General features: G+C 35.9%; 1 protein-coding gene across 1 annotated transcript in view; it reads right to left on the reverse strand.

Annotated features, from left to right (window-relative positions):
* Positions 1-26622, reverse strand: part of LOC128651547 (cell cycle control protein 50C) — an 89612-nt gene that overhangs the window by 95 nt on the left and 62895 nt on the right. The window contains exons 4-7 of the mRNA XM_053704569.1: positions 9538-9634; positions 8618-8755; positions 5869-6078; positions 1-571 (exon numbers count right to left, since the gene is read on the reverse strand). The exon at positions 1-571 is cut by the window's left edge and continues 95 nt beyond it. Of these exons, the coding sequence (XP_053560544.1) occupies positions 381-571; positions 5869-6078; positions 8618-8755; positions 9538-9634 (636 nt within the window). The 3' untranslated portion in view covers positions 1-380. The remainder of the gene's footprint in view (positions 572-5868; positions 6079-8617; positions 8756-9537; positions 9635-26622) is intronic.

Consider the following 26622-nt stretch of genomic DNA (forward strand, 5'->3'; position numbering starts at 1 on the left):
TAGAATTCAAAATAAAGTAAGATTTAAAATCCTTTTTTGGTAAGTAGATTGCATATACTAGTACAATATGTCATCATATTTTACAGTGTAGATTGTTGCACATTTTATTCCAGCATATCTAAAGCAACAAAATAATACTAAATGTTTGGTTCGTATCTAGGTTTCTAATAGTACAAGATATTAAACACACATTTAGGTAATATATAGTAATATATAATAATACATATGTAGATATCTATATTTTATTGCATTACGTTGCACCTTGGAGTGATGATGAACAAAAGAGTTGGTGAACCACTGCATATAATACTTTCAAATGAAGTTATGGTAAAACATTAATCAACAACATTTATTTAAAAAATAGTAAACATTAATATTGTCTATTTCTTGAAATAGGATTTTTCCCGCTTTCTGCGCTTTAAGTGCACAAAATACATGAAGACAGACGCCAGTATTAGGACTCCTCCGGTGACGGTATAGGCGACTCCCAGGAACATATTGCATCCCCCACACCATGACAACGTTGTCAGGATAACATGCTTTTGTCCTTTTATCTTTGAGACAACAAAATCTGATCATGTATGTTAAGTTATTAACGGATACTTGTAATCTAAAATATTGTGAATTACAAGTTTAACAGCCATGAATTAATATATATGTTTAAAAAAACTCAAGGAATAAATTAGATATTTTACTTAAAGGAACAAAGAAATGAATTGAATTTGACCACTATATATTGTAGAATTGCATAATTAACCAGTGCATAATAACAAGACAGTGCAATAATACTTACTCTGAATTTCACAAAAGCATTAGATTTTTTTTCTGGCACATTTATTTTTTCTTCCATTTGCCAACCCACTGTGTCATGTGGCAGAAACTAGCCAATCACACACTAGTATATGTATACCATGTGAGCTTGTGCACATGCTCAATAGGAGCTGATGCCTCAAAAAGTGTGTATATAAAAGATTGTGCAAAGTTTGATAATGGAAGTAAATTGGAAAGATTCTTGAAATTGTTTGCTCTTTCTGAATCATGAAAGTTTTATTTTCACTTGAGTGTCCCCTAAAGTGTCACATGCACATCTACAGGTTGAGTGCATGTGAAAAAATATTACAGATACTGTGCTGTGATAGCTAATTGCATATTTTAAAAATAATGCTTATAAATAAGCAGGATAGGTTAATACTTGGGGACATATTTGTTAGTGCTTGATGCACTGTGTTTCTGGCGAGCCTTCACAAGTTATGAAGCAGTGGTATAAAGACCGCTGCTCCATAAACTGTCCGCCTGCTCTAAGGCAGCGGACAGACATCGCCAGAAATCAACCCTGATCGAATACGATCAGGTTGATTGACACCCCCTGCAAGCGGCCGATTGGCCGCGAATCTGCAGGGGGCGACATTGCACCAACAGTTCACAAGAACTGCTGCTGCAATGATAAATGCCAAGAGCGTATGCTGTCAGCATTTATCGATGTGCAGTGGACATGATCCGCAATGTCGCACAATGATAATTCGGCCCCTTGAAGTTGAAGATTTCCAGATGCAAAGAATTGTGGGATTGGGCAAGAAGTGAGCTGCAAATGTATCCTGACCTGAAGGTGGTTAACCTGCTCAATATCTGAACCTAAATATTCTAAGCAATGCATTGTGGGCCAGTGGTTAGGTAGAATAGAATATGGCTTTTTTTGATAAGAAAAAATACTGTAAGAGAAATGATGAATTCCTAGGTTATGTATACAACCACTCTAAGAATTTAATTAAAGGGACAGTGTACTGTGATTTTTTTCATTCCCGTTTATGTGTTCCTAATGATTTATTTAACCTGCTGGAATGAATTAAATTGTTTGCAAAAAACATAATCTTTTATTTTCATTTGCCTGTTGTATCCCAACCTAAACTGAATATTTCAATACTTAAGTACTAGTTATAAAAAAAACTATCTGCTAGATTACGAGTTTTGCGTTAGCCTTAAAAAGCAGTGTTGAGAGGTCCCAACGCTGCTTTTTAACGCCCGCTGGTATTACGAGTCTGGCAGGTACAGGTGTACCTCTCACTTTTTTGACGCGACTCTAAGATACCGCAAATCCATTTACGTCAATTGCGTATCCTATATTTTCAATGGGAATTTCCTAACGCCGGTATTACGAGTCTTCCTAAAAGTGAGTGGTAGACCCTCTCCTGTGAAGACTCCTACCGCATTTAAAAGTCAGTAGTTAAGAGTTTTATGGGCTAACGCCGTAGCATAAAACTTTTAACTAAAGTGCAAAAAGTACACTAACACCCATAAACTACCTATTAACCCCTAAACCGAGCCCCCCCCCCCCCACATCGCAAACACTAAAATACAATTTTTAACACCTAATCTGCCGAACCGGACATAGCAGCCACTATAATAAATATATTAACCCCTAAACCGCCGCACTCCCGCCTCGCAAACACTATTTAAATATTATTTATCCCCTATTCTGCCGTCCCTAACCTCGCCGAAACCTACCTACATTTATTAACCCCTAATCTGCCGCCCCCAACGTCGCCGCCACTATATTAAATGTATTAACCCCTAAATCTAACCCTAACCCTAACCCCCCCTAACTTAAATATAATTTAAAATAATCTAAATAAAATAACTACAATTAAATAAATTATTCCTATTTAAAAATAAATACTTACCTATAAAATAAACTCTAAGATAATATAACATTTGTATCTATCTTAGGGTTTATTTTTATTTTACAGGCAACTTTGTATTTATTTTAACTAGATACAATAGTTATTAAATAGTAATTAACTATTTAATAGCTACCTAGTTAAAATAAATACAAAAGTACCTGTAAAATAAAACCTAACCTAAGTTACAATTACACCTAACACTACACTATAATTAAATTAAATCCCTAAACTAAATACAATTAAATACAATTAAATAAAATAAAGTACAAAAAAAACAAACACTAAATTACAGAAAATAATAAAATAATTACAAGTTTTTAAACTAATTACACTTAATCTAACCCCCCTAATAAAATAAAAAAAGCCCCCCAAAATAAAAAAAGCCCTACCCTATACTAAATTACAAATAGCCCTTAAAAGGGCTTTTTGCAGGGCATTGCCCTAAAGTAATCAGCTCTTTTACCTGTAAAAAAAAGTACAATACCCCCCCCAACATTAAAACCCACCACCCACACACCTAACCCTACTCTAAAACACACCCAATACCCCCTTAATAAAACCTAACACTAACCCCTTGAAGATCACCCTACCTTGAGAAGTCTTCACCCAACCGGGCCGAAGTCCTCTACGAAGCCGGGCGAAGTGGTCCTCCAGACGGGCAGAAGTCTTCATCAAAGCCGAGAAGAAGAGGTCCTCCAGATGGGCAGAAGTATTCATCCAGGCGGCATCTTCTATCTTCATCCATCCAGAGCGGAGCGGGTCCATCTTCAAGCCATCCAACGCGGCGCATCCTCTTCAATCAGCCAATCAGCCAATAGGATTGAGCTTGCATTCTATTGGCTGATCCAATCAGCCAATAGAATGCCAGCTCAATCCTATTGGCTGATTGGATCAGCCAATAGGATTGCACTTCAATCCTATTGGCTGATTGCATCAGCCAATAGGATTTTTTCTACCTTAATTCCGATTGGCTGATATAATTCTATCAGCCAATCGGAATTGAAGGGACGCCATCTTGGATGATGTCATTTAAAGGAACCTTCATTCTTCAGTTGGACGTTGTTCGAAGAGGATGCTCCACGTCGGATGTCTTGAAGATGGACCCGCTCCGCGACGGATGGATGAAGATAGAAGATGCCGCCTGGATGAAGACTTCTGCCCATCTGGAGGACCTCTTCTTCCCAGCTTTGATGAAGACTTCTGCCCGTCTGGAGGACCACTTCGCCCGGCTTCGTAGAGGACTTCGGCCCGGTTGGGTGAAGACTTCTCAAGGTAGGGTGATCTTCAAGAGGTTAGTGTTAGGTTTTATTAAGGGGGCATTGGGTGGGGTTTAGAGTAGGGTTGGGTGTGTGGGTGGTGGGTTTTAAAGTTGGAGGGTATTGAACTTTTTTTTTTTTACAGGTAAAAGAGCTGATTTCTTTGGGGTAATGCCCCACAAAAAGACCTTTTAAGGGCTATTTGTAATTTAGTATAGGGTAGGGCTTTTTTTATTTTGTGGGGCTTTTTTATTTTATTAGGGGGATTAGATTAGGTGTAATTAGTTTAAAAAACTTGTAATTATTTTATTATTTTCTGTAATTTAGTGTTTGTTTGTTTTTGTACTTTAGTTTATTTTATTTAATTGTATTTTATTGTATTTAGTTTAGGGATTTAATTTAATTATAGTGTAGTGTTAGGTGTAATTGTAACTTAGGTTAGGTTTTATTTTAATAACTATTGTATCTAGTTAAAATAAATAAAAAGTTGCCTGTAAAATAAAAATAAACCCTAAGATAGATACAAATGTAACTATTAGTTAAATTGTAGCTATTTTAGGGTTTATTTTATAGGTAAGTATTTATTTTTAAATAGGAATAATTTATTTAATTGTAGTTATTTTATTTAGATTATTTTAAATTATATTTAAATTAGGGGGGGTTAGGGTTAGACTTAGGTTTAGGGGTTAAGAACTTTAATATAGTTGCGGCGACGTTGGGGGTGGCAGATTAGGGGTTAATAAATGTAGGTAGGTGGCGGTGATGTTAGGGACGGAAGATTAGGGGTTAATAAATATAATGTTGGGGCGGCAGATTAGGGGTTAATACATATAATGTAGGTATCGGCGATGTCGGGGGCGGGTTAATAAGTGTAAGATTAGGGTTGTCTAGACTCGGGGTTCATGTTAGGGTGTTAGGTATAGACATAAAAAGTATTTTCCCATAGGAATCAATGGGGCTGCGTTAGGAGCTGAACGCTGCTTTTTTGCAGGTGTTAGTTTTTTTTTAGCCGGCTCTGCCCCATTGATTCCTATGGGGAAATCGTGCACGAGCACGTTTAGCCAGCTCATCGCTTCCGTAAGCAGCGCTGGTATTACAGTGAGATGTGGAGCTAAATTTTGCTCTCCGCTCACTTTTCTGCTAACCCATAATACCAGCGTTGTCTGTAGGTGAGCGGTGAGCAGAAACTGCTCATTAGCACTGCACAGCCTTACCGACAAAAAAATTGTAATCTAGCCATATGTAAATGGGAATGTTTAGAAATAATCACACTCCCAAAGAAAAAATAAAATATTAATTTTCCATTGTTCTTTCTAAGTTTTGGTCTCACTGTGTATAGAGAGGTAAGATAAAGAGGATTATATTTTAGCAAACCTGCAGGAGGGAGGGAAGGTCTAATAGTGCTATTATACCCAGACAATCCCTTAACGACCAGCAACGTACAGGGTACATCGTGGTTCTTAAGGGGTTAAAAGACTTTCCAATTTACTTCTCTAATTTGCCTCATTTGCTTAATATCCTTTGTGAAAGAGTAAATCTAGTCTAAGGAACAGCTATACACTACTGGGAGCTAACGGAACACATCAAGTGAGTCAAAGACAAGAGGCATATATGTGCAGCCGCCAATCAGAAGCTCCTCTCAGTATTGCATTGTTGCTCCTGAGGCTAGCTGTTTGCTTTTAACACAAGATACCAAGAGAAGTAAGAAGATTTTGATTTTGAAAGCGCATACTCTTTTTGAATCATTAATGTTTTACTGTCCCTTTAAATGGTTGATTAAATATTTCACTTTTATTTCTGCTAATGGGAATGGGCTGTAAAGTATCAGCTATAGCAGAAATTATTGTCATATTTTAATAGGACCACAAGTTGCCTTGCATAAGTTATTCTTAGGTGCTATATATAGCATACTTTCATATATCTGTAAAGGATACTGTACTCAATGCTGTAACTGTAGTTTCCTGCAGGGAGGCCATCTGAAAATTGTTGTACACGAGACAGACGTCGATAAAGCTTCTTAAAGGTTGGGAAGGCAGCAACTCTCATCCAATTGATGAAGTCATCATTTATGTAAGCATTATTGTGAGACTCATCGGGGTCAAGCAAATACGCTGGCTTCTGCCAGTATGGTGGTTTGCCAGTGCCTATCAAGAGAGAAATAAATCAACAGTGAAATACAGAGACTTTTTTTTAAACAAACATGAACATTTGTTTAGGTACATAATGAACATGGGAAATAGTTTGCTTACAATGGTCAGCACTTAGCAGTTTACCATTCAGCTCTAATATAGAAGTGGAAAAAGCAGAATAACATTATATAGCCAGTGTGTAGGATGATAGAAACCAATGAATAGAACAATATCAATTACATTTAACAAATATCCTTACTAGACAACTAGACACAGGTAATTCTGTGATTTTAAACACACATCTTGTTTTAAGGTTAAATCTGTCAACAATTTTGTAATGTTCTGTATATTTAAAATGTTACATCAAAATATTTACTAAACATATTACATCACCTGTGTGTTTTCATTAGAGAGTTAACTTGTTCAAGCAGACAGTTATATGAAAGTAAATAGGCTTCTTAGAAGTTTTGATTGACAACCTCACACATTGCAGTGAATAACATTAAAATATATATCTTACTTCCATATGAGTGGGGATCATTTTTCCCCTCTGTTGCTCACTTTTAACCCAGTATAGATAAGCCACACCACTAGAAGGTTAAAGTTACACAGAAATTATTTTTTTAATTTGCTCAAACTTGGGTAAATCCCACCCCATACTTGAAAATGATGCAGCATATGTATAAAACTGACAATAATATATCAGGAGTATCTCTATGAGAAAAATGTTTCCTAAAAAAAATTCTTAGTAGCAATATCCATTATATTCAAGATTATTGTGATGGGGCTTGTAAGTGAGTGATCATCTGCTATGTGCAAGCACAGATATTTTGTTTCTTTCCTCAGTTAAAGTAAGTTTACTATTAAAGATCAAAAGATTATGGTGACATTTTGCAAGATTGCAGTAAAGCACAATGTGATTTCGGCACTGATGATGCGGATTGACTGTTTTTTCCCCCAATATGCAGTTGACAGTAAAAAAGAGAAGCTGAATGAAAACTGCTCACAGAGCACTTACTCTGGTGAGTTGAAAACATTTTGCATTAAAATATCTTACTTTATACCGATATGTTCATGTGATATTTTCTAGTCACCTTTTTACACATATGCTGGATCACTTTCAAGTGATTTAGCATATGGGTAAGATCATGGGTAACATCAGGGCTAGACTGGGACCAAAAATAGGCCCAAGCATTTTAAGGCAGAGAAGTCCACTCTCCCTTTAGTTATTTAATTATACCCCAAAACTGGCAAGTTTAATGTACTTTTTTAATTTACAAATATTTTTAAAGTTTGTAACACCCTTCAGACACATTTTTGTAAATTGGTTTTCATCAAATGGTAAAAACAATAAGATGTATTTCAAAAATGAAAACAGAAGCTATTGAAGTGTAAATTTAAATAAATAACTATTTGTTGCTCATCAGTCTGTGTAATCACAATCACTCAAAACAACAGCCACCCGAGCATTTATCACACGTAAGCTTCACTATCAGAGAGAAAAAACACATGCACAAACACACCCCAGACATCCCCAATCAAACAAACACAGGCACCCAGAGACATCAACAAGAACCATCAAGAGGAGCTGCTTATCTTTGACTGGTATCCTTCCACCTTGAAACCCTGCCACCATTAAAGCAAATTCATATACTTTCCATATACCAAGAGCCCTCTTTTGCACGGTGGGACATATTGAAGCAAGCTTTCAACAGGTGGGGCCCAGACAATACCAGGCCCCCTATAGGAATGCTACTATATATAGTGAGGGACCAGAAGGGCTCCCTAGGCGTGTGGGCACAGTCTCAATTGAAACCTCTGAGACCCCTGCAGCTAAGTCCCTGCCCAAGGGGCAAGAAACAGGTAAACACAAAATTACAGTTTACAGATATACACAAGGTGATAACATGAAGGGGTAAGTATGCAAATATTACAGGAAAGACAGCAGTCTCTAGGTAACAAAGCACATGCAGTCACCATGAACAGTGTTATTTTAATATGAGCAGCAATAATCCATTAATACTCCATACCTACACAGGTGTGAGGCTTTCTGTCACAGGCCAATCCTGCACTGAATGCAAATCCATCACTGGAGAAAGCCCTAAAGGGAGACATTTTGTATCCTACAGAACCAGCCATTTTGAAGAGGTTTATTTAGATGTAATGCTGGAGGGGCTGGACCTGCCCTCACTTGGCTCAATGATACAGGGCAATGAGAAACAGGGAAGGGCTGGTCTTGAAAGGTCTAAGGCAATTGGCTCTGGCCCACAACTGACCCAGCTCACCGGTATGCCTTGCTCAGTCCTGGCCTGGGTTATAAAGTGTTTTCTTATTGGCTGTAATAGCTGTGTTGAATATTCCCATGTCCCTAATGCATTCTAAAAATGTTACATACATAGTTTATCATAAGTTTAAAAAAAAAAATTGGAATGTGTTTGAATTTGGAAACCCCAAACAAACCATGTGGTATTTTTATTGTAGCCCATTGAGAGTAGGGGATTTTTTAATGATGTTTCTTCAAGGAACAGTACAGTAATTTAGGAAAACCATTTACCTGCAAATGCTTGAGTGAGATCTCCTTCTGGATTTTTAAACTTCACATTTTTATCAGTCCACCAGGTGTTCCCTGTCCTTAGAAGAGGGACTTGGATTGTGGAAGTTGTGTCCTTGCGATACAGAAGTGTGATTGTGTCTGAAAGAATAACATAGGAATAATAATTTAGATTCTTAAAATTATAGATGTAAACAATAATGTTTCTATAGCAAACAGTTAAATTAAAGTTATTTCTCAGTTTATTTCTTGTTGTGTGATAGGAACGCCTTTTTTTGTAAAGTCAAGCTAATCATGGAATATATCTTTACTACTCCTGCCTGGAAAATATAGATTATGACTTTTATAGAGCTAGTCTAGTGTTCCTAATCTACATATTACTAGTGCATCGGAGTAGGTTTTACTTCTCTACCCATTAGATTGTTAGGTGTCATTTTAGAGCTTAGAACATTAAAAAACAGTAACCTAGTAGACAGGTGATCATTTGAAAGGGAGTGATCCCCTTTTCCATAAGAGTGTATTGATTGTGTGTTGTATGCTTTTGTGAAGGGATAGGGGCTCATTTGGACCCACTACCCCTATAAAGTAAATACATGATTACTAATTATAATAATTATTACTAATGAAAGTGCTTGTGAGGCTTATAATGGTGATAGGCCTCCTAACTGGATAAAGAAGGAGAGGTCTCTTCATTCAGTAGGCTCCTTAGGAATATGATGTACTTTTTGTATTCATATAACAACCTGTCATTGTTGCAAAAGGGTTACGCTCTGAATTTTATTACCTTTATGCGCATGAGTGAGCATAAACTGCATTTCATTGATTTTTTATACTTATGAACTTAATATTTGCTTCAACATTTTATTACTGAAATAGTAGTTTCTATACAACAGATAATTGGATGAATAATAACTAGACCTTACCATTAAACATACTGTTAGCAGTAGCACCACAGGGTGCCATGGGGGTTCCATCGCTGTAAGTAGTGAAGGGGGCACAGTTTGCATGTTTCTGAATGCTCTATACAAACACAGAAAGTGAATCAGCATATAGTTAATACACACTATTGAAGCTATTTGATCAATTTCAAGAGCAAACAATATATTAAGTGAAAACATGTATTGCATTTACAGCCAATGAATATTTTTCTGTACAATTACATATGTATTTTTTACTCCCTAATTTGCATTTCTAGTGTTTAATCATATATTATTAATATACTATTTTATTTCTTATATAGCTTTTATGATGGATGCAGCCCTGTAGTTATATGATTTACTTTAAATAATGGTTACAACACAGTACAGTGTATATTATTATTTACATCTACAACAAAACATTTTTTTCTGTTTATAAGTAATTAACTACAATGTGATAAATCACAAAATTCAAATTATTAAATATTTGTTATGATGACATTTAAATCAAACTATTGATGTCTTATCTAAGGTTTAAGTAGCCATAGTATGTTTGCCAGCACATATGTAATTCAGGCTGTCCATACAGATTGTTCTTACTGCTAGTCTGATTTGACTGAGTATCTTCTCTTCTGACATTATCACAACTAACAACCTTTTACCATGAACCTATTCTTTTAAAACTTATCATATCGCTTTCTTTCACTCTAACTCCAGCGCTACAGAATTTTGTGGTGCTATTCAAATGTATGATAATAATAATAACCCCCATAATAACTCATCTCTTTATATGCTTTCTTTCTTTCCAGTGGTACAATTCATCATCCATAAAATGAGCAGTCATTGTGCCTATTCTAAAGAAGCTGCCCCTTAACAGAAAATTACCTTCTAACATCTTATATCCCAACTTTACCATAGGTTCAAAATTATGGAAAGTCTATCGGCTAGATTTGGAGTTTGGCGGTAGATGGGTTGCTAACGCTACGCGTGGTTTATGTCTAACGCACGGCATTGTTTGACTCTGGTATTTAGAGTTCTAACAAAACCTTCTAACGATACTCCTAACGCGTGTATTTCACACGCGGAATCATGCCCGCGTTTGACAGTCTCCCATAGAGATCAATGGAAAAACAAACACGCTTTTTTCACCTAACACTCGATCTCGCGAGAAATACGCACAGCTCGGTCATATGACGCATACCACATCATGCACAACAATAACACGCCGCAAATGTCACAACAACAATCACTCAACAAAGCACATAAGCATTACACATTCACAAGCGGGGGGAATTTTAATAAAATTTAATACAGGGAATACGCATATACTTTAAGATGCGGAAATACGCAAAATAACAACAAGGAAAAAAAAATATACATACACTAGCAAAATAATCGCATTCAATATCACTATATATTAAGACAAACATACATATACAACACTTCACTAATACCACACCATCGCAAATTCACATTTAAACATAATAATATTGGACAATGTTATAGAAAACGAGCACTATGACATCATCGCATTCTACACATTCCACAAATACTAACTCCAAATGAGCATGCGCAAATTCACACAACTAATACACATTGCACAAATATTAATTGCTAATAAAGCACACCTGAACACAATTTACAACGGAAATTGGTACATCATTAAACATTTACACAGGGTATATAAGCACCACACAAGCATGGCTTCTTTGACTGTGTTGCTGGTGGGTCTTTGGAGATTGGAGGTTTAAGATTAGAGAGTTTGTGCATTATTGTGAGTGTGTTAGTGTTAGTGTGAGAGAGTCAGTTGTTAGTGTTATCGTGAGTGAGTTAGTGGGAGTGGGAGTTAGTGGTAGTGGGAGAGAGTCAGTTAGTGGGAGCGTGAGTGAGTTAGTGGTAGTGGGAGTTGTTAGTGAGAGTTAGTGGTAGTGTGATAGAGTCAATTAGTGGGAGCGTGAGTTAGTGGTAGTGTGAGTTATTGAGAGTTAGTGGGAGTTATTGAGAGTTAGTGGTAGTGTGAGTTAGTGAGAATTAGTAGTAGTGTGAGTTAGTGAGAATTAGTAGTAGTGTGAGTTAGCGAGCGAGTGATTTTTCTGTACACTTAACACATTTACACGCAAACACATTCAATACATACATACACTTATCAATAATACTACATACACTCCATACCCCCTCATACTACACTCCATACCCCATTCCCTGTAGTCCCATTCCCTTTCATCCCATTTACTCTTATCCCATACCCCATCCCCATCCCATACCCATCCCCTAGTTACATTTAGTTTACATATCCTCCTTTTAGTCTTCTTCTTCTTTTGATTTATTTAAATACTCCTTACCTTCTTTGTTTTTTAGACCCCTCTCACACTTTCAGCACTTATTTTGTCTTTTTAGTTCTTTATTTTGACCCCCTTTCATTTCATCACACTCACTTTTTGTTTGATTATTTGGGATTTAGTTTAGGGAACAGATGGAGGGCAGACAGGATCTTAGTCAGGGGAGAGGTAGAGGGGGGAGAGGAACAGGACAGGAAGGGGGGCAGGAAGCGGGGGTGGAAGCGGTGGGTGGACCCAGCCACTTGGTTCAAGATGAACAAGTGGCTGGGCCCAGTGGCGGACAGAGTAGGGCTTCACAGTCCGGGAAACAGAGGGCATCGTCACAGGGGAAGGCCAAGGCGACTAGGGAGGCGAGGTTTTCGATGGAGGAGAAGGAGGCCCTCGTAGAGGCCTATATGGCCAGGTATAGGAGGCTGCAGCACCAGAAGACCACCCCGACTGAGAAGAGGAAGCTCTGGCATGAGATAAGGAATGCAGTCAATGCAGTGGGTGGACGGAATAGAGATATGGACTCTATAAAACATCGATACCGGGACTGCAAGATGGATCTCAAGAAAAAGTTAAGCCTGGAGGCCCGACATTCCGCAGGAACCGGTGGCGGCCCTGCACTGGAAATCGAGTACTGCCGATGGGAGGAAATGTTGCGTCCCAGCATCTTCGAGGTGGATGTAGTCGTATCGGAGGAATTGATACCGGGAACCTGCCATTCTCATCTGACGGTAAGCTCATTTAAGAATAAATTCACATACAAATGTATTTCAAGGGACACTATACGCAAACCTTTACTTTCATGATTGAGGTAGAGAATACAATTTGACAAAACATTCAAATGTACTTATATTACCTAATTTTATTCATTCTTGAGATATACTTTAATGAAGAAATAGCCATGCACACGGTAAACCAATCACAGGAGGCAGCTATATTCAGCTAACAATCAGCATCTTCTAAGCATATTTAGATATGCTTTTCAGCAAAGAATATCCAGAGAATGAAGCTAATTAGATAAGAAAAGTACATTAGAAAGTTGATTATAATTGTATGCTTCTAAATCATGAAAGATAAAACATTGGGTTTCATGCCCCTTTAAGGATCAGATTAATGCTATAACGTTGTTTACACGCATTCACAATTACTTTGCGGTTACATCAGTATCTAGGCTATAGGTTAGGTGTGCATTTAAACAGACTGAAAACAAACGCTAAAACATTCAGATTGACCAGAGATATCACAAACACGGTTTAGAAAATGCGGAAATCGTATTGATTGTTAGATTTCAAAGTGGATTAATGATTCTGCATTTGTAATTGTATCGTAAGCTAAGTCATTTAAAGCTTGATTTGGAAATATGCTAATATATAAAAAAAAATATTTTTCAAATATACAGAGTCTGGGGAGGAGGCAGCACAGCAAATACAGCCTCCTCCTTCTCCCCGGGATGAGAGTGGTGGGGAGGAATTTCCACCTCGGAGGGAAGAGGCCCCCCGTGACGAAGAGGGCACGGAAGCAGATGAAGAGGCCCCGGAAGCAGAGGAGGAGGCCGCGGAACCAGAGGCCCCTCAAGGACCCGCACCCCGCCGTGCACGGGCACCCCGCCATGCACGGGTACCCCGCCAAGCACAACAAGAGGAAATAGCAGAGGTGCGGGTTCTACTAGACTACATAGGCCAGATGCGTAACTCCCAGATACAAAATATAGAAGGCCGAACTAGAATTCTTGAAGGACAAAACAAAATAATTGAAGGCCAAAACCAAATAATAAACATACTTACTAGAATAGAAGAAGGGCAAAACAGAACCTTTAATCTACACCAAGAGATGTTTAATTTTTTCCAGGAGGCACATGCTGGTCTGCCTCCTGGTCCGCCTCCTGCTGCTGGGCCTCCTGCTGCTGGGCCTCCTGCTGCTGGGCCATCTTCTCCAGCCGGGCCATCTTCTCCAGCCGGGCCATCTTCTCCTGCCGGGCCATCTTCTCCTGCCGGGCCATCTTCTCCTGCCGGGCCATCTTCTCCTGCCGGGCCATCTCCTCCTGCCGAGCCATCTCCTCCTCCTCACCTTGGTCGTCCCAGTACTCTTCCTTCCACTCTTCCCACAACATATCCAATGAGAACTCGTCGGAGTCGGCAGTTGACCCTCCAAGAGCCTCAGCCCCGTGGGAAGAGGGGAAGGAAGAGGAAGTAAGTATTTGTTTTCATGTTTAATGTTATTTTTATTTAATGTGTAATGGATAGGTATGTGATGATGTGGTTTTCATACACTTGTGGACCACACTCTGTATATAATCTACTTCATAAGAAATTCCAAAAGAAGTTAGTGGAGGTGAATGCAGGCAGCACAACTTAGTTAAAAATTAGTAAACTTTATTAAATCATTTTAAAACTGATATAAGCACAGATACAATTGTTACCCAAACACACAGGGGGAAAGACTGCCTTCCGACGCGTTTCCTGCTCAAACTGAGCACTTCATCAGGGATGGCAGGTGTCTCCCTTCTAGACTATTTATTGGAGTCGAAAATTTTAACCCTTAGTGTACTACACTTTTAAAAGAAACATGTTCAGTTTAGCTTATTGACAAATGTTATTACTGAACTAGGGTTATAAGTCCTAAACTCCAATAAATCTCACCTTTTCATAATATGAATAATACATAGGTTTATACAATATTTACATTAAACAATTTTTACATATTAATATGTTTGCAGTTTAAAGGATTAGATAAGATTACAATACTAGTGGAAAGTTCTAGATTTTGCATTAGGCTTTTTTAGTTAGTCAAGATGCTTTTATATCTTTTTGTATCTTATTATGTCTTTTTGAGTCTACATAAATAGAATGTGGAGTCTATAAGGTGCATTAACAAAGTATACATGTGCACTTGATTTGTTCATATGTTACAGATTACAAACTACAAACTGTATGTACTGACTCTACAGGTAATTTATGTGTTTGTTTCCCTATGAACTAACTTTATAGTCACTAACAGTGTATTATACAACTTTTTCAATTTTTTCAATTTTTACACTTGATATAATTTTTTGCTCATAGTGATATATATGTAGCCCTTACCTGTTGCACTGGGAGATTATTTTACATACTATAGTAATAACTTTAATCTATTTATTTGGCAAACGGGTTTGTACCCGGTAATTGTCTTACTGGGAGCTAGCTCTAAGTTCCGAAATTGATACAATTTTTTGCTTTTAGTGATATATGTGTAACCCTTACCTGTTACACTGGGAGCTTTTTTTCACATGCTATAGTGGTAATTTTAATCTCTTTAATTGACAAGCGGGTTAGTACCCGGTAATTGTCTTACTGGGAGCTAGCTCTAAGTTCCGAAACAGTGAACTCTATTTTTTTTGTTTAATTTATATAAACTACAATGAGATTATGAACATATATATTCCGTAAATGTATTCGGCACAAAATGACTACTGATTCTCATTGTGATCTATTAGTTGCCAGTATATAGCTGTAAATCCCATATTTTGTTCATCCCATTGGGAAATCCTGTTTTTAGCTTGTATATCCAAAAGGCCTCTTTTTTGTTAAGTTTTGCTAACCTGTCTCCTCCAGAGATTCGATTTGGCACCCTATCTATAACTTGGAATTGAAACATTCTAAGTATCTCTTCTTGCATGTTTTTATTATAATTGGTTCCATGCCTATGTGTTGCAAAATGTCTAGCTACAGGAGTTTTGGGTTCCTTTGCCTCAATAGACAAAAGATGTTCACGTATTCGTTCCTTTATAGCCCTTATTGTACGACCTGTATATTGCTTGCCACATTTTATGCATGAAACCAAATATACTGCATAATCTGACTGGCAGTTAAAGTGAGATTCAATTGAGAATTCTTGTGCAGTAGTGTGTGATGTAAATTTATCCCCCATTTTTACGTAATGACAACATTTGCAGGGTCTTACTCCGCATTTAAATGTGCCTATTTTTGGGTTTAACCAGGTTGTTCTATCTTTACTATTTACAATGGAATCAGAAAAGTTTCTATTTACAAATTGGCCTATTGTCTTTGCTCTCCTCGAGACAAATTTTACACCATCTACAGAGATGTTGTCAAGTGCTGATTCTTTTTCCAATATTGGTAAGTATTTCTTTACTATGTTACAAATTTTGGGGTATTGGTTACTGTATTGTGTGGAAAATACTATTTTATTTTCTGGGTTTAGACACTTACTTTTGTCTTTCAATAAATCTTTTCTGTCCATTAAGCAATAGAACAACCTGGTTAAACCCAAAAATAGGCACATTTAAATGCGGAGTAAGACCCTGCAAATGCTGTCATTACGTAAAAATGGGGGATAAATTTACATCACACACTACTGCACAAGAATTCTCAATTGAATCTCACTTTAACTGCCAGTCAGATTATGCAGTATATTTGGTTTCATGCATAAAATGTGGCAAACAATATACAGGTCGTACAATAAGGGCTATAAAGGAACGAATACGTGAACATCTTTTGTCTATTGAGGCAAAGGAACCCAAAACTCCTGTAGCTAGACATTTTGCAACACATAGGCATGGAACCAATTATAATAAAAACATGCAAGAAGAGATACTTAGAATGTTTCAATTCCAAGTTATAGATAGGGTGCCAAATCGAATCTCTGGAGGAGACAGGTTAGCAAAACTTAACAAAAAAGAGGCCTTTTGGATATACAAGCTAAAAACAGGATTTCCCAATGGGATGAACAAAATATGGAATTTACAGCTATATACTGGCAACTAATAGATCACAATGAGAATCAGTAGTCATTTTGTGCCGAATACATTTTTCGGAATATATATGTTCATAATCTCATTGTAGTTTATATAAATTAAACAAAAAAAATAGAGTTCACTGTTTCGGAACTTAGAGCTAGCTCCCAGTAAGACAATTACCGGGTACTAACCCGCTTGTCAATTAAAGAGATTAAAGTTACCACTATAGCATGTGAAAAAAAGCTCCCAGTGTAACAGGTAAGGGTTACACATATATCACTAAAAGCAAAAAATTGTATAAATTTCGGAACTTAGAGCTAGCTCCCAGTAAGACAATTACCGGGTACAAACCCGTTTGCCAAATAAATAGATTAAAGTTATTACTATAGTATGTAAAATAAGCTCCCAGTGCAACAGGTAAGGGCTACATATATATCACTATGAGCAAAAAATTATATCAAGTGTAAAAATTGAAAAAATTGAAAAAGTTGTATAATACACTGTTAGTGACTATAAAGTTAGTTCATAGGGAAACAAACACATAAATTACCTGTAGAGTCAGTACATACAGTTTGTAATCTGTAACATATGAACAAATTAAGTGCACATGTATACTTTGTTAATGCACCTTATAGACTCCACATTCTATTTATGTAGACTCAAAAAGACATAATAAGATACAAAAAGATATAAAAGCATCTTGACTAACTAAAAAAGCCTAATGCAAAATCTAGAACTTTCCACTGTTATCTAATCCTTTAAACTGCAAACATATTAATATGTAAAAATTGTTTAATGTAAATATTGTATAAACCTATGTATTATTCATATTATGAAAAGGTGAGATTTATTGGAGTTTAGGACTTATAACCCTAGTTCAGTAATAACATTTGTCAATAAGCTAAACTGAACATGTTTCTTTTAAAAGTGTAGTACACTAAGGGTTAAAATTTTCGACTCCAATAAATAGTCTAGAAGGGAGACACCTGCCATCCCTGATGAAGTGCTCAGTTTGAGCAGGAAACGCGTCGGAAGGCAGTCTTTCCCCCTGTGTGTTTGGATAACAATTGTATCTGTGCTTATATCAGTTTTAAAATGATTTAATAAAGTTTACTAATTTTTAACTAAGTTGTGCTGCCTGCATTCACCTCCACTAACTTCTTTTGGAATTTCTTATGCATCATGTCAGCGCAAGGAAAACGCTGAGGAGGGGTGTATGCATCCTATGATCAGTGTGTTTTTCAAAGCTACCATAGCCTGTATAGCAGTCAATCACTGAGCTACCCTGCAGGTGTGTACAGCGTGTAAGGACAACCAAGAAGAATCAACACGGATCAGAGCTTCTACCACTAACACTGAAATTTGCCCTTCCTGCGGTGAGTAGGACCGGAATCTATAAAAGTATTTACTGTGATTACAAAGTCATTTGTTTGATACCGGTGTGGGTACTGTGCATTGTGGTATTCTATATCTGTTTGGAAGTGAATATAAGGACATATATTCAGAATATATACACGCCATTGGAAAGGATAAATACACACCTGTTACACTATATCACACAAGTGGATGCCGGTTGATTAATAATTAATACGTTATAAAAATTGAATATACTTATATACCATTTAGTGCTCCACCAGAGTGCATAAATTATTATCAAGCTTGGTGATTCATACAGCTTTGGAATATAACATTAACACTGTCATTTAATATTCCATGGGATCCATCACAGTCGGTGTTTAGAGTCTAATGAATGAATGTTGGCTGTTTCATATGATATTTTCCTGCAAGACTCTAACCTGAGGTGCACAAAATAAAAGACATTTAAAGTTTTTTTGATAAAGTATTTTTTGAAAATAAAGGTCTAAAAGTGACAAAATGGCCTATGGAAATATAGCACAAAGGCGCACAAACTTAGAAACACTAATGAAAAGCACAGACACCCTTGAAAACACACAGGAGGATTTAATTAATTTGTTTGCTAAAAAGGAAAAACTAAGTATAAAAGAACTGAGACTTTGGTGGGAGGTAGAGTTCCTTCAACTTTATACAAAGGAAAAGAAAGTTCCAAGAGGACTCAGGATGAAGAAATATCCAGCAAATGATAAAGAAGATGCCCTCTTTATGGAAGAATGGAACGAGACCCTAACCAATTGTTCTCTAATACTTATGGGAAAATTGCTGAACAAAAAGAAAATAGAAAGAGAAGCAATACTGGTGGAACTTACAGATTTACAGGCAAAAATTGATGGCATGAAAGAAGATTCAAGATTTGTAGCATTTGAAGCACAATTCAATGACACACTAGGAAAATTGGATAAAGAAATAATGGAGAGAAAAATCAAAAAATACAAGCGAGATTGTAAGGACTATGAACTCAATATAGTATACACCTGGAATACCAACAGTAAGGATAACCAAGGACAAAAAGGAAAACACAGATGGCAAAAGAAAAATAATAAAAGGAAAAATTCTGAAGGCAGAAAAGTAACATTCAGTGAAAGTAGCATAGCCACTGACACCTCAACAAATGACACTGGAGAATGGTCATCCACAGCCGAACACGATCAATTAGAAAACCCTGACATAATGGGAGCTGATGAAGTGATCAACAGTGATAATCTGGAAGGTATACAGCTAGGTGCGAAACCTAAAGAAACAGCGGCTAGAAGATCTTTCTCTGATATGGTCAAAGAAGATAAGTTCACTGGTCCCAGAAAGGAGCAAGTCCCGAACCAGAAAATGTCAACACCTAGATACCCAAGTAGATCAACCAAGGGGCCAAAAAACGGGAAGCCACAGAAGAACAAAGCATAATTAATTTATCAAGAATAGAGCTAAATGCTGACCAATACAAGGTTCTATCTAAGGGACTTGGCTATGCACCTACCAGTGACTTTAATCTATTTGACACATTAATAGACTTAAATAAGTTTATGAGAAAGGTGACATTAAAAAAGCATTTCTGTCAGTTACCAAATACTAACAATGAGAGTACACAATCCATCAGTACACAAATTAATTCTCTCCCTATTGATGTTGAATCTTTAAACTTTAATGACCTATGTGATGTAACAGATCTAGTAACACTCCAGAGAGATAGTATACGTAATAGTGAAATAAATCTAGTAATACCAAAAAGTGATGTAAAATTTGCTAACAAGCATTTTTATCCCTCACAGTCACGAGGAGAAAATATAGATATCTTTCATACTATAGTGGAACAGGAACTCACAAAATTACACCATTCAGAACTTAGCAAAAGCAGAAAGAAAGATAATCTGTCTGCCAAAGAGAGACTAGCTTTAAAAAACATCCAAAAAAATGAGCAGATAGTGATTACCAATTCTGACAAGGCGGTTCGATTGTAATTCTTGATAGGACTGCTTATGTAAATGAAGCAATGTCACAGCTAAGTGACACAGAAACATATAGGGCACTTACGTTTAATCCAACAGCTAAGTTTATTGAAGAATTAGACCTGTTGCTGGAAGAAGGTAGGAAACTAGGTATATTTGATGAAAAAACAGTTGACTCACTGCTTATAAAAACTCCAGTTATATCGACATTCAAACATCTTCCAAAAATACACAAACACCCCACTAGACCCCCGGGAAGACCAATAATTTCTACCATAGGCACCCTGGGAGAGAGATTAGGAGAGTGGGTGGATAGCCATTTACAACCAGTGGTAGTCAACATGCCAGGCTATCTTAGAGACACTAAGCAACTTCTTAGAAAATTAGAAGGCTTTGCATTAAATGACACAGATATCCTTCTAACAATAGATGTAGTATCTTTATACTCATGTATACCACACCAGCAAGGAATCTTAGCTTTAGAAGAAATTCTAAAACTATACACCAACTATGATACTATCTTTATAAGCTATCTTACAGAAGTTGTAACCTATTTGCTTACACACAATTATTTTGTATTTGAAGGCAAAATGTACTTACAAAAGCGAGGGACTGCTATGGGGGCAAAATTTGCCCCCTCATATGCAAATATTTATCTGAGTTATTTCGAATTCTTTAAAATCTTTGGAGAGCTAAATGAGCATAAACAGTGTATTAAATTCTATACTAGATTTATTGACGATGTGCTCATTATATGGAGTGGTAGTGTTCAGCAGATAGAAAGCTTTGTTAAAACCTTAAACTACAATAGCATGAACATTAAATTCACCTGGAGCTATGCTAAAGATAGTATAAATTTTTTAGATCTCAAAATTAAAATTGATAAAACCAACATGACAGTTATTATGGAAACTTACAGAAAAGAAATAGCAGGTAACACAATCCTGAGGGCAGAATCAAATCATCCAAGACACCTTAAAGGAGCAATACCCAGAGGTCAGTTTATGCGCTTACGCAGAAATTGTAGTAGCATAGGAGACTATAACATTCATGCAGACCAACTAAAAAAGCGACTTATACATAGAGGGTACAATAAAAACCAACTTGAACACACACTAAGGGAGGTGCGCTTAATGGACAGAAAAGATTTATTGAAAGACAAAAGTAAGTGTCTAAACCCAGAAAATAAAATAGTATTTTCCACACAATACAGTAACCAATACCCCAAAATTTGTAACATAGTAAAGAAATACTTACCAATATTGGAAAAAGAATCAGCACTTGACAACATCTCTGTAGATGGTGTAAAATTTGTCTCGAGGAGAGCAAAGACAATAGGCCAATTTGTAAATAGAAACTTTTCTGATTCCATTGTAAATAGTAAAGATAGAACAACCTGGTTAAACCCAAAAATAGGCACATTTAAATGCGGAGTAAGACCCTGCAAATGTTGTCATTACGTAAAAATGGGGGATAAATTTACATCACACACTACTGCACAAGAATTCTCAATTGAATCTCACTTTAACTGCCAGTCAGATTATGCAGTATATTTGGTTTCATGCATAAAATGTGGCAAACAATATACAGGTCGTACAATAAGGGCTATAAAGGAACGAATACGTGAACATCTTTTGTCTATTGAGGCAAAGGAACCCAAAACTCCTGTAGCTAGACATTTTGCAACACATAGGCATGGAACCAATTATAATAAAAACATGCAAGAAGAGATACTTAGAATGTTTCAATTCCAAGTTATAGATAGGGTGCCAAATCGAATCTCTGGAGGAGACAGGTTAGCAAAACTTAACAAAAAAGAGGCCTTTTGGATATACAAGCTAAAAACAGGATTTCCCAATGGGATGAACAAAATATGGGATTTACAGCTATATACTGGCAACTAATAGATCACAATGAGAATCAGTAGTCATTTTGTGCCGAATACATTTACGGAATATATATGTTCATAATCTCATTGTAGTTTATATAAATTAAACAAAAAAAATAGAGTTCACTGTTTCGGAACTTAGAGCTAGCTCCCAGTAAGACAATTACCGGGTACTAACCCGCTTGTCAATTAAAGAGATTAAAGTTACCACTATAGCATGTGAAAAAAAGCTCCCAGTGTAACAGGTAAGGGTTACACATATATCACTAAAAGCAAAAAATTGTATAAATTTCGGAACTTAGAGCTAGCTCCCAGTAAGACAATTACCGGGTACAAACCCGTTTGCCAAATAAATAGATTAAAGTTATTACTATAGTATGTAAAATAAGCTCCCAGTGCAACAGGTAAGGGCTACATATATATCACTATGAGCAAAAAATTATATCAAGTGTAAAAATTGAAAAAATTGAAAAAGTTGTATAATACACTGTTAGTGACTATAAAGTTAGTTCATAGGGAAACAAACACATAAATTACCTGTAGAGTCAGTACATACAGTTTGTAATCTGTAACATATGAACAAATCAAGTGCACATGTATACTTTGTTAATGCACCTTATAGACTCCACATTCTATTTATGTAGACTCAAAAAGACATAATAAGATACAAAAAGATATAAAAGCATCTTGACTAACTAAAAAAGCCTAATGCAAAATCTAGAACTTTCCACTAGTATTGTAATCTTATCTAATCCTTTAAACTGCAAACATATTAATATGTAAAAATTGTTTAATGTAAATATTGTATAAACCTATGTATTATTCATATTATGAAAAGGTGAGATTTATTGGAGTTTAGGACTTATAACCCTAGTTCAGTAATAACATTTGTCAATAAGCTAAACTGAACATGTTTCTTTTAAAAGTGTAGTACACTAAGGGTTAAAATTTTCGACTCCAATAAATAGTCTAGAAGGGAGACACCTGCCATCCCTGATGAAGTGCTCAGTTTGAGCAGGAAACGCGTCGGAAGGCAGTCTTTCCCCCTGTGTGTTTGGGTAACAATTGTATCTGTGCTTATATCAGTTTTAAAATGATTTAATAAAGTTTACTAATTTTTAACTAAGTTGTGCTGCCTGCATTCACCTCCACTAACTTCTTTTGGAATTTCTTATGCATCATGTCAGCGCAAGGAAAACGCTGAGGAGGGGTGTATGCATCCTATGATCAGTGTGTTTTTCAAAGCTACCATAGCCTGTATAGCAGTCAATCACTGAGCTACCCTGCAGGTGTGTACAGCGTGTAAGGACAACCAAGAAGAATCAACACGGATCAGAGCTTCTACCACTAACACTGAAATTTGCCCTTCCTGCGGTGAGTAGGACCGGAATCTATAAAAGTATTTACTGTGATTACAAAGTCATTTGTTTGATACCGGTGTGGGTACTGTGCATTGTGGTATTCTATATTTGTTTGGAAGTGAATATAAGGACATATATTCAGAATATATACACGCCATTGGAAAGGATAAATACACACCTGTTACACTATATCACACAAGTGGATGCCGGTTGATTAATAATTAATACGTTATAAAAATTGAATATACTTATATACCATTTAGTGCTCCACCAGAGTGCATAAATTATTATCAAGCTTGGTGATTCATACAGCTTTGGAATATAACATTAACACTGTCATTTAATATTCCATGGGATCCATCACAGTCGGTGTTTAGAGTCTAATGAATGAATGTTGGCTGTTTCATATAATCTACTTCTATGGGACCGGGTCCATGGAGGCAGATTGTTTGCAGAGTGTGGGTTATAAGTGTGTGAAAACCACATCACACACCTTGTTCATGATATTGATTGGTTTCTGTGATGTGATGTCCAAACTGTTTCCCGAATCGCAAACAAAATTACCATTACAATTATCCATGATGGCATATTACTGTTTGAATGCCAATAACACAGCTTAAAGGGACAGTCAGAAAATTATTGATTACAAAGAAAACACTGTATTACGCATTATCAAGTTGGAAACAACAAAACATGGAGAAATACGTGTGACTTATGTGCTTACCCTTGTATCTATGACTATGAAAAATGACCACTTATTTGTTGTTCTGACATAACAACATTTTAGACATCAATGATCAATACATGGTAAATAATATGCTGTATGAGCACAAGGTTTTAGATATACAAATGCTATCCAAATGCCCTCTAGTGGTCAAATTGCATAATGATTACATGCACTCTTCAAGCTCTAAGAAATGAGCACACGAACCTCATAGGTTTAGCTAGCAAATTAAAATAAACACAGACAAATGATTAATTGGTGAGAAACCTTTGATATCATTGATATTACAAAATTGACTTTTATAATAATGCAAAACATTATTTGTTTTCTAAACTGTCCCTTTAACAAAATTACATATGCTAACATATATTTGCAGATTGTTGGTATATCTACATGTACTTGTTCAAACAATAAATATTGAAAACAGATTTATATTGACGTGTTAAATAAAGTCTATTTTCTTAAAGAGACATTATTGTGTTAATTTTTTTTTATAAAGACATTTGTTTTAACAATGAATATGGTTTAAAGACCTTTTAGGAGTGGGGGGTGAAAATATGCTAACAATAATATATTTGGAGATTAACCAATGTGGAACTCATACATGATACAAAAATAAACATTTGCATTAAAGGGACAGTATACTATATTTTTAACAGAACTGTATGTAATAGACACTACTAGAAACAACAAGATTAACATATACTGATATCAATATTACAAATCTTTAAACACTTTCAAAGAAAATCGGGTTAGCTCTATTGAAAATATAGATGAACCCCCATTACAACCGTAAAACAAGACAATACCCCATCATTAACATATGAAAAGACCCATTACACAAACAGGAGAAAGCTGGAGATGGTACTCACATGAAACTTAGAGGCTTGGCGAGGAGTCTGGAAATTACTTACATTTTATTTGAACAGAAGCAAAATGAAACGTGTATTTGTTAAACAATGGACTATCTAACTAGAGACAAAATAAAATATTTTGATTTATAATGTGAGTGTCTAATGAACCTTTAATAAAATATACGACGAAATTACATTTAGAAGAAGTCGGCATCATATATTTAGCATATGATAAAGATAAATGCATATTGATTACTTTATTCTAACACAATAGCGCATATTTATGAATTAGATATCTTTAACATTAAACACAACAGTCATTTTTCAGAAAAAGGAACATATTGTTGACAAACATATTAAACAACATGGACTATAGAAATTTGCACTTGCCTCGAAATATCATATGCATGAAAACATTTTGCTTTCGTTCGTTTATTCAACCAGACATCCAGCAAAAGATAATGTGGTGGTCTTTATCAGCTATGGGTCAACAATGTAACATGATGCAAACAAACCATATTCGCAATGTTTTTAAACTTGGCTTCATTCACAAACGTGTTTAACGTGCACAAACAAATATTGCGGGACTACGTAATACAATCAGATGTTTTTTTACCTTTGCATGTGACGTCTTAATTAACATGGCGCTTCCTTGATCACGTAAGAACGCAATCCAATAAAAGGCACATTCTTGATCATGTAAGAACGCAAACAAAAAAAGGCGCATCCTTGATCGCGTAAAAACGCCATCCAATAAAAGGTGCATCCTTGATCGCGTAAAAATGTCAGTCAATACAAGGAATCATTGGACAGCCTGGCAGGTGACGTCTTAAGCAACTCAGTTGACAGCTTGGCATATCACTAAGAAACGTATTTATATTTTTGTAACTAGTATGTGTCTAGATTGCTATCTAGGAATGTCACGAAATCATGAATCATCTTTTCGGACTTGACTGTCCCTTTAACTATAGCTATGGTGTATATCTTTAACATTTAAAAGATACACATGAGAAATACATATGCCATTGATGTTTTAAGATATGTTTAGATTGTTTTGGAATAACAATAATGACACATGTATTGATCAAACGTGTCATTTATTCAAGTTGAAATATGATCAGCCCACCTATAGCCATATATGGGAGGAAAAGTATTTTTTAAAAATATTTAGAAAAACATATTCCTCATCTAAAATATGCGCATTACACACAGAGATTGATTTGGTTACACTTTTACAATAATATAGAATAGAAAATGAAATACATGTGCTGTCAGCATTACAATAAGATTGTTTATTATTAAGATTATATGTCCTTGTTCATGTAAAAAGGACAAAAACGCTTTAGAAATGGAAATACATTCATTAACAATTGTGCTCACCATCACTTAAAGGGACATGATTTTTATTTATAAAAAGAGGATACACAGAGACAATACTATTTCAATAAAATGAACACTTTACAGGGATTATATCATTGTATCAATCCTCAGATCATTTGTTAAAGGTGCATCAATTCATGCAGAGTTTATAAATACACACATGGATGTGAAATTTGAAATATACATATATAACAATCTATATATACATATATAAAATAATTACTATGCTAATCATAATCATGCAATGATAAAGCTTTTAGAAAAAAATATAAAGACAAAAATAAACATTACATTGGAGATGTTAATCTTAAAGTCATTTACAATTGTATTACATATATGATTCAGGAAACAACATTATTTTTGGTAGGTCCCTTTAAGGATCAACAAGATAAACTAGAGATTTCAATCAATGACATGAATAAGGAGGACAAAGAATCGTGCAATGACATGTCTTTTATTAGTATGT

The sequence above is a fragment of the Bombina bombina genome, chromosome 3 (assembly GCF_027579735.1).
Source record: "Bombina bombina isolate aBomBom1 chromosome 3, aBomBom1.pri, whole genome shotgun sequence".
Classification (NCBI taxonomy): Eukaryota; Metazoa; Chordata; class Amphibia; order Anura; family Bombinatoridae; genus Bombina; species Bombina bombina.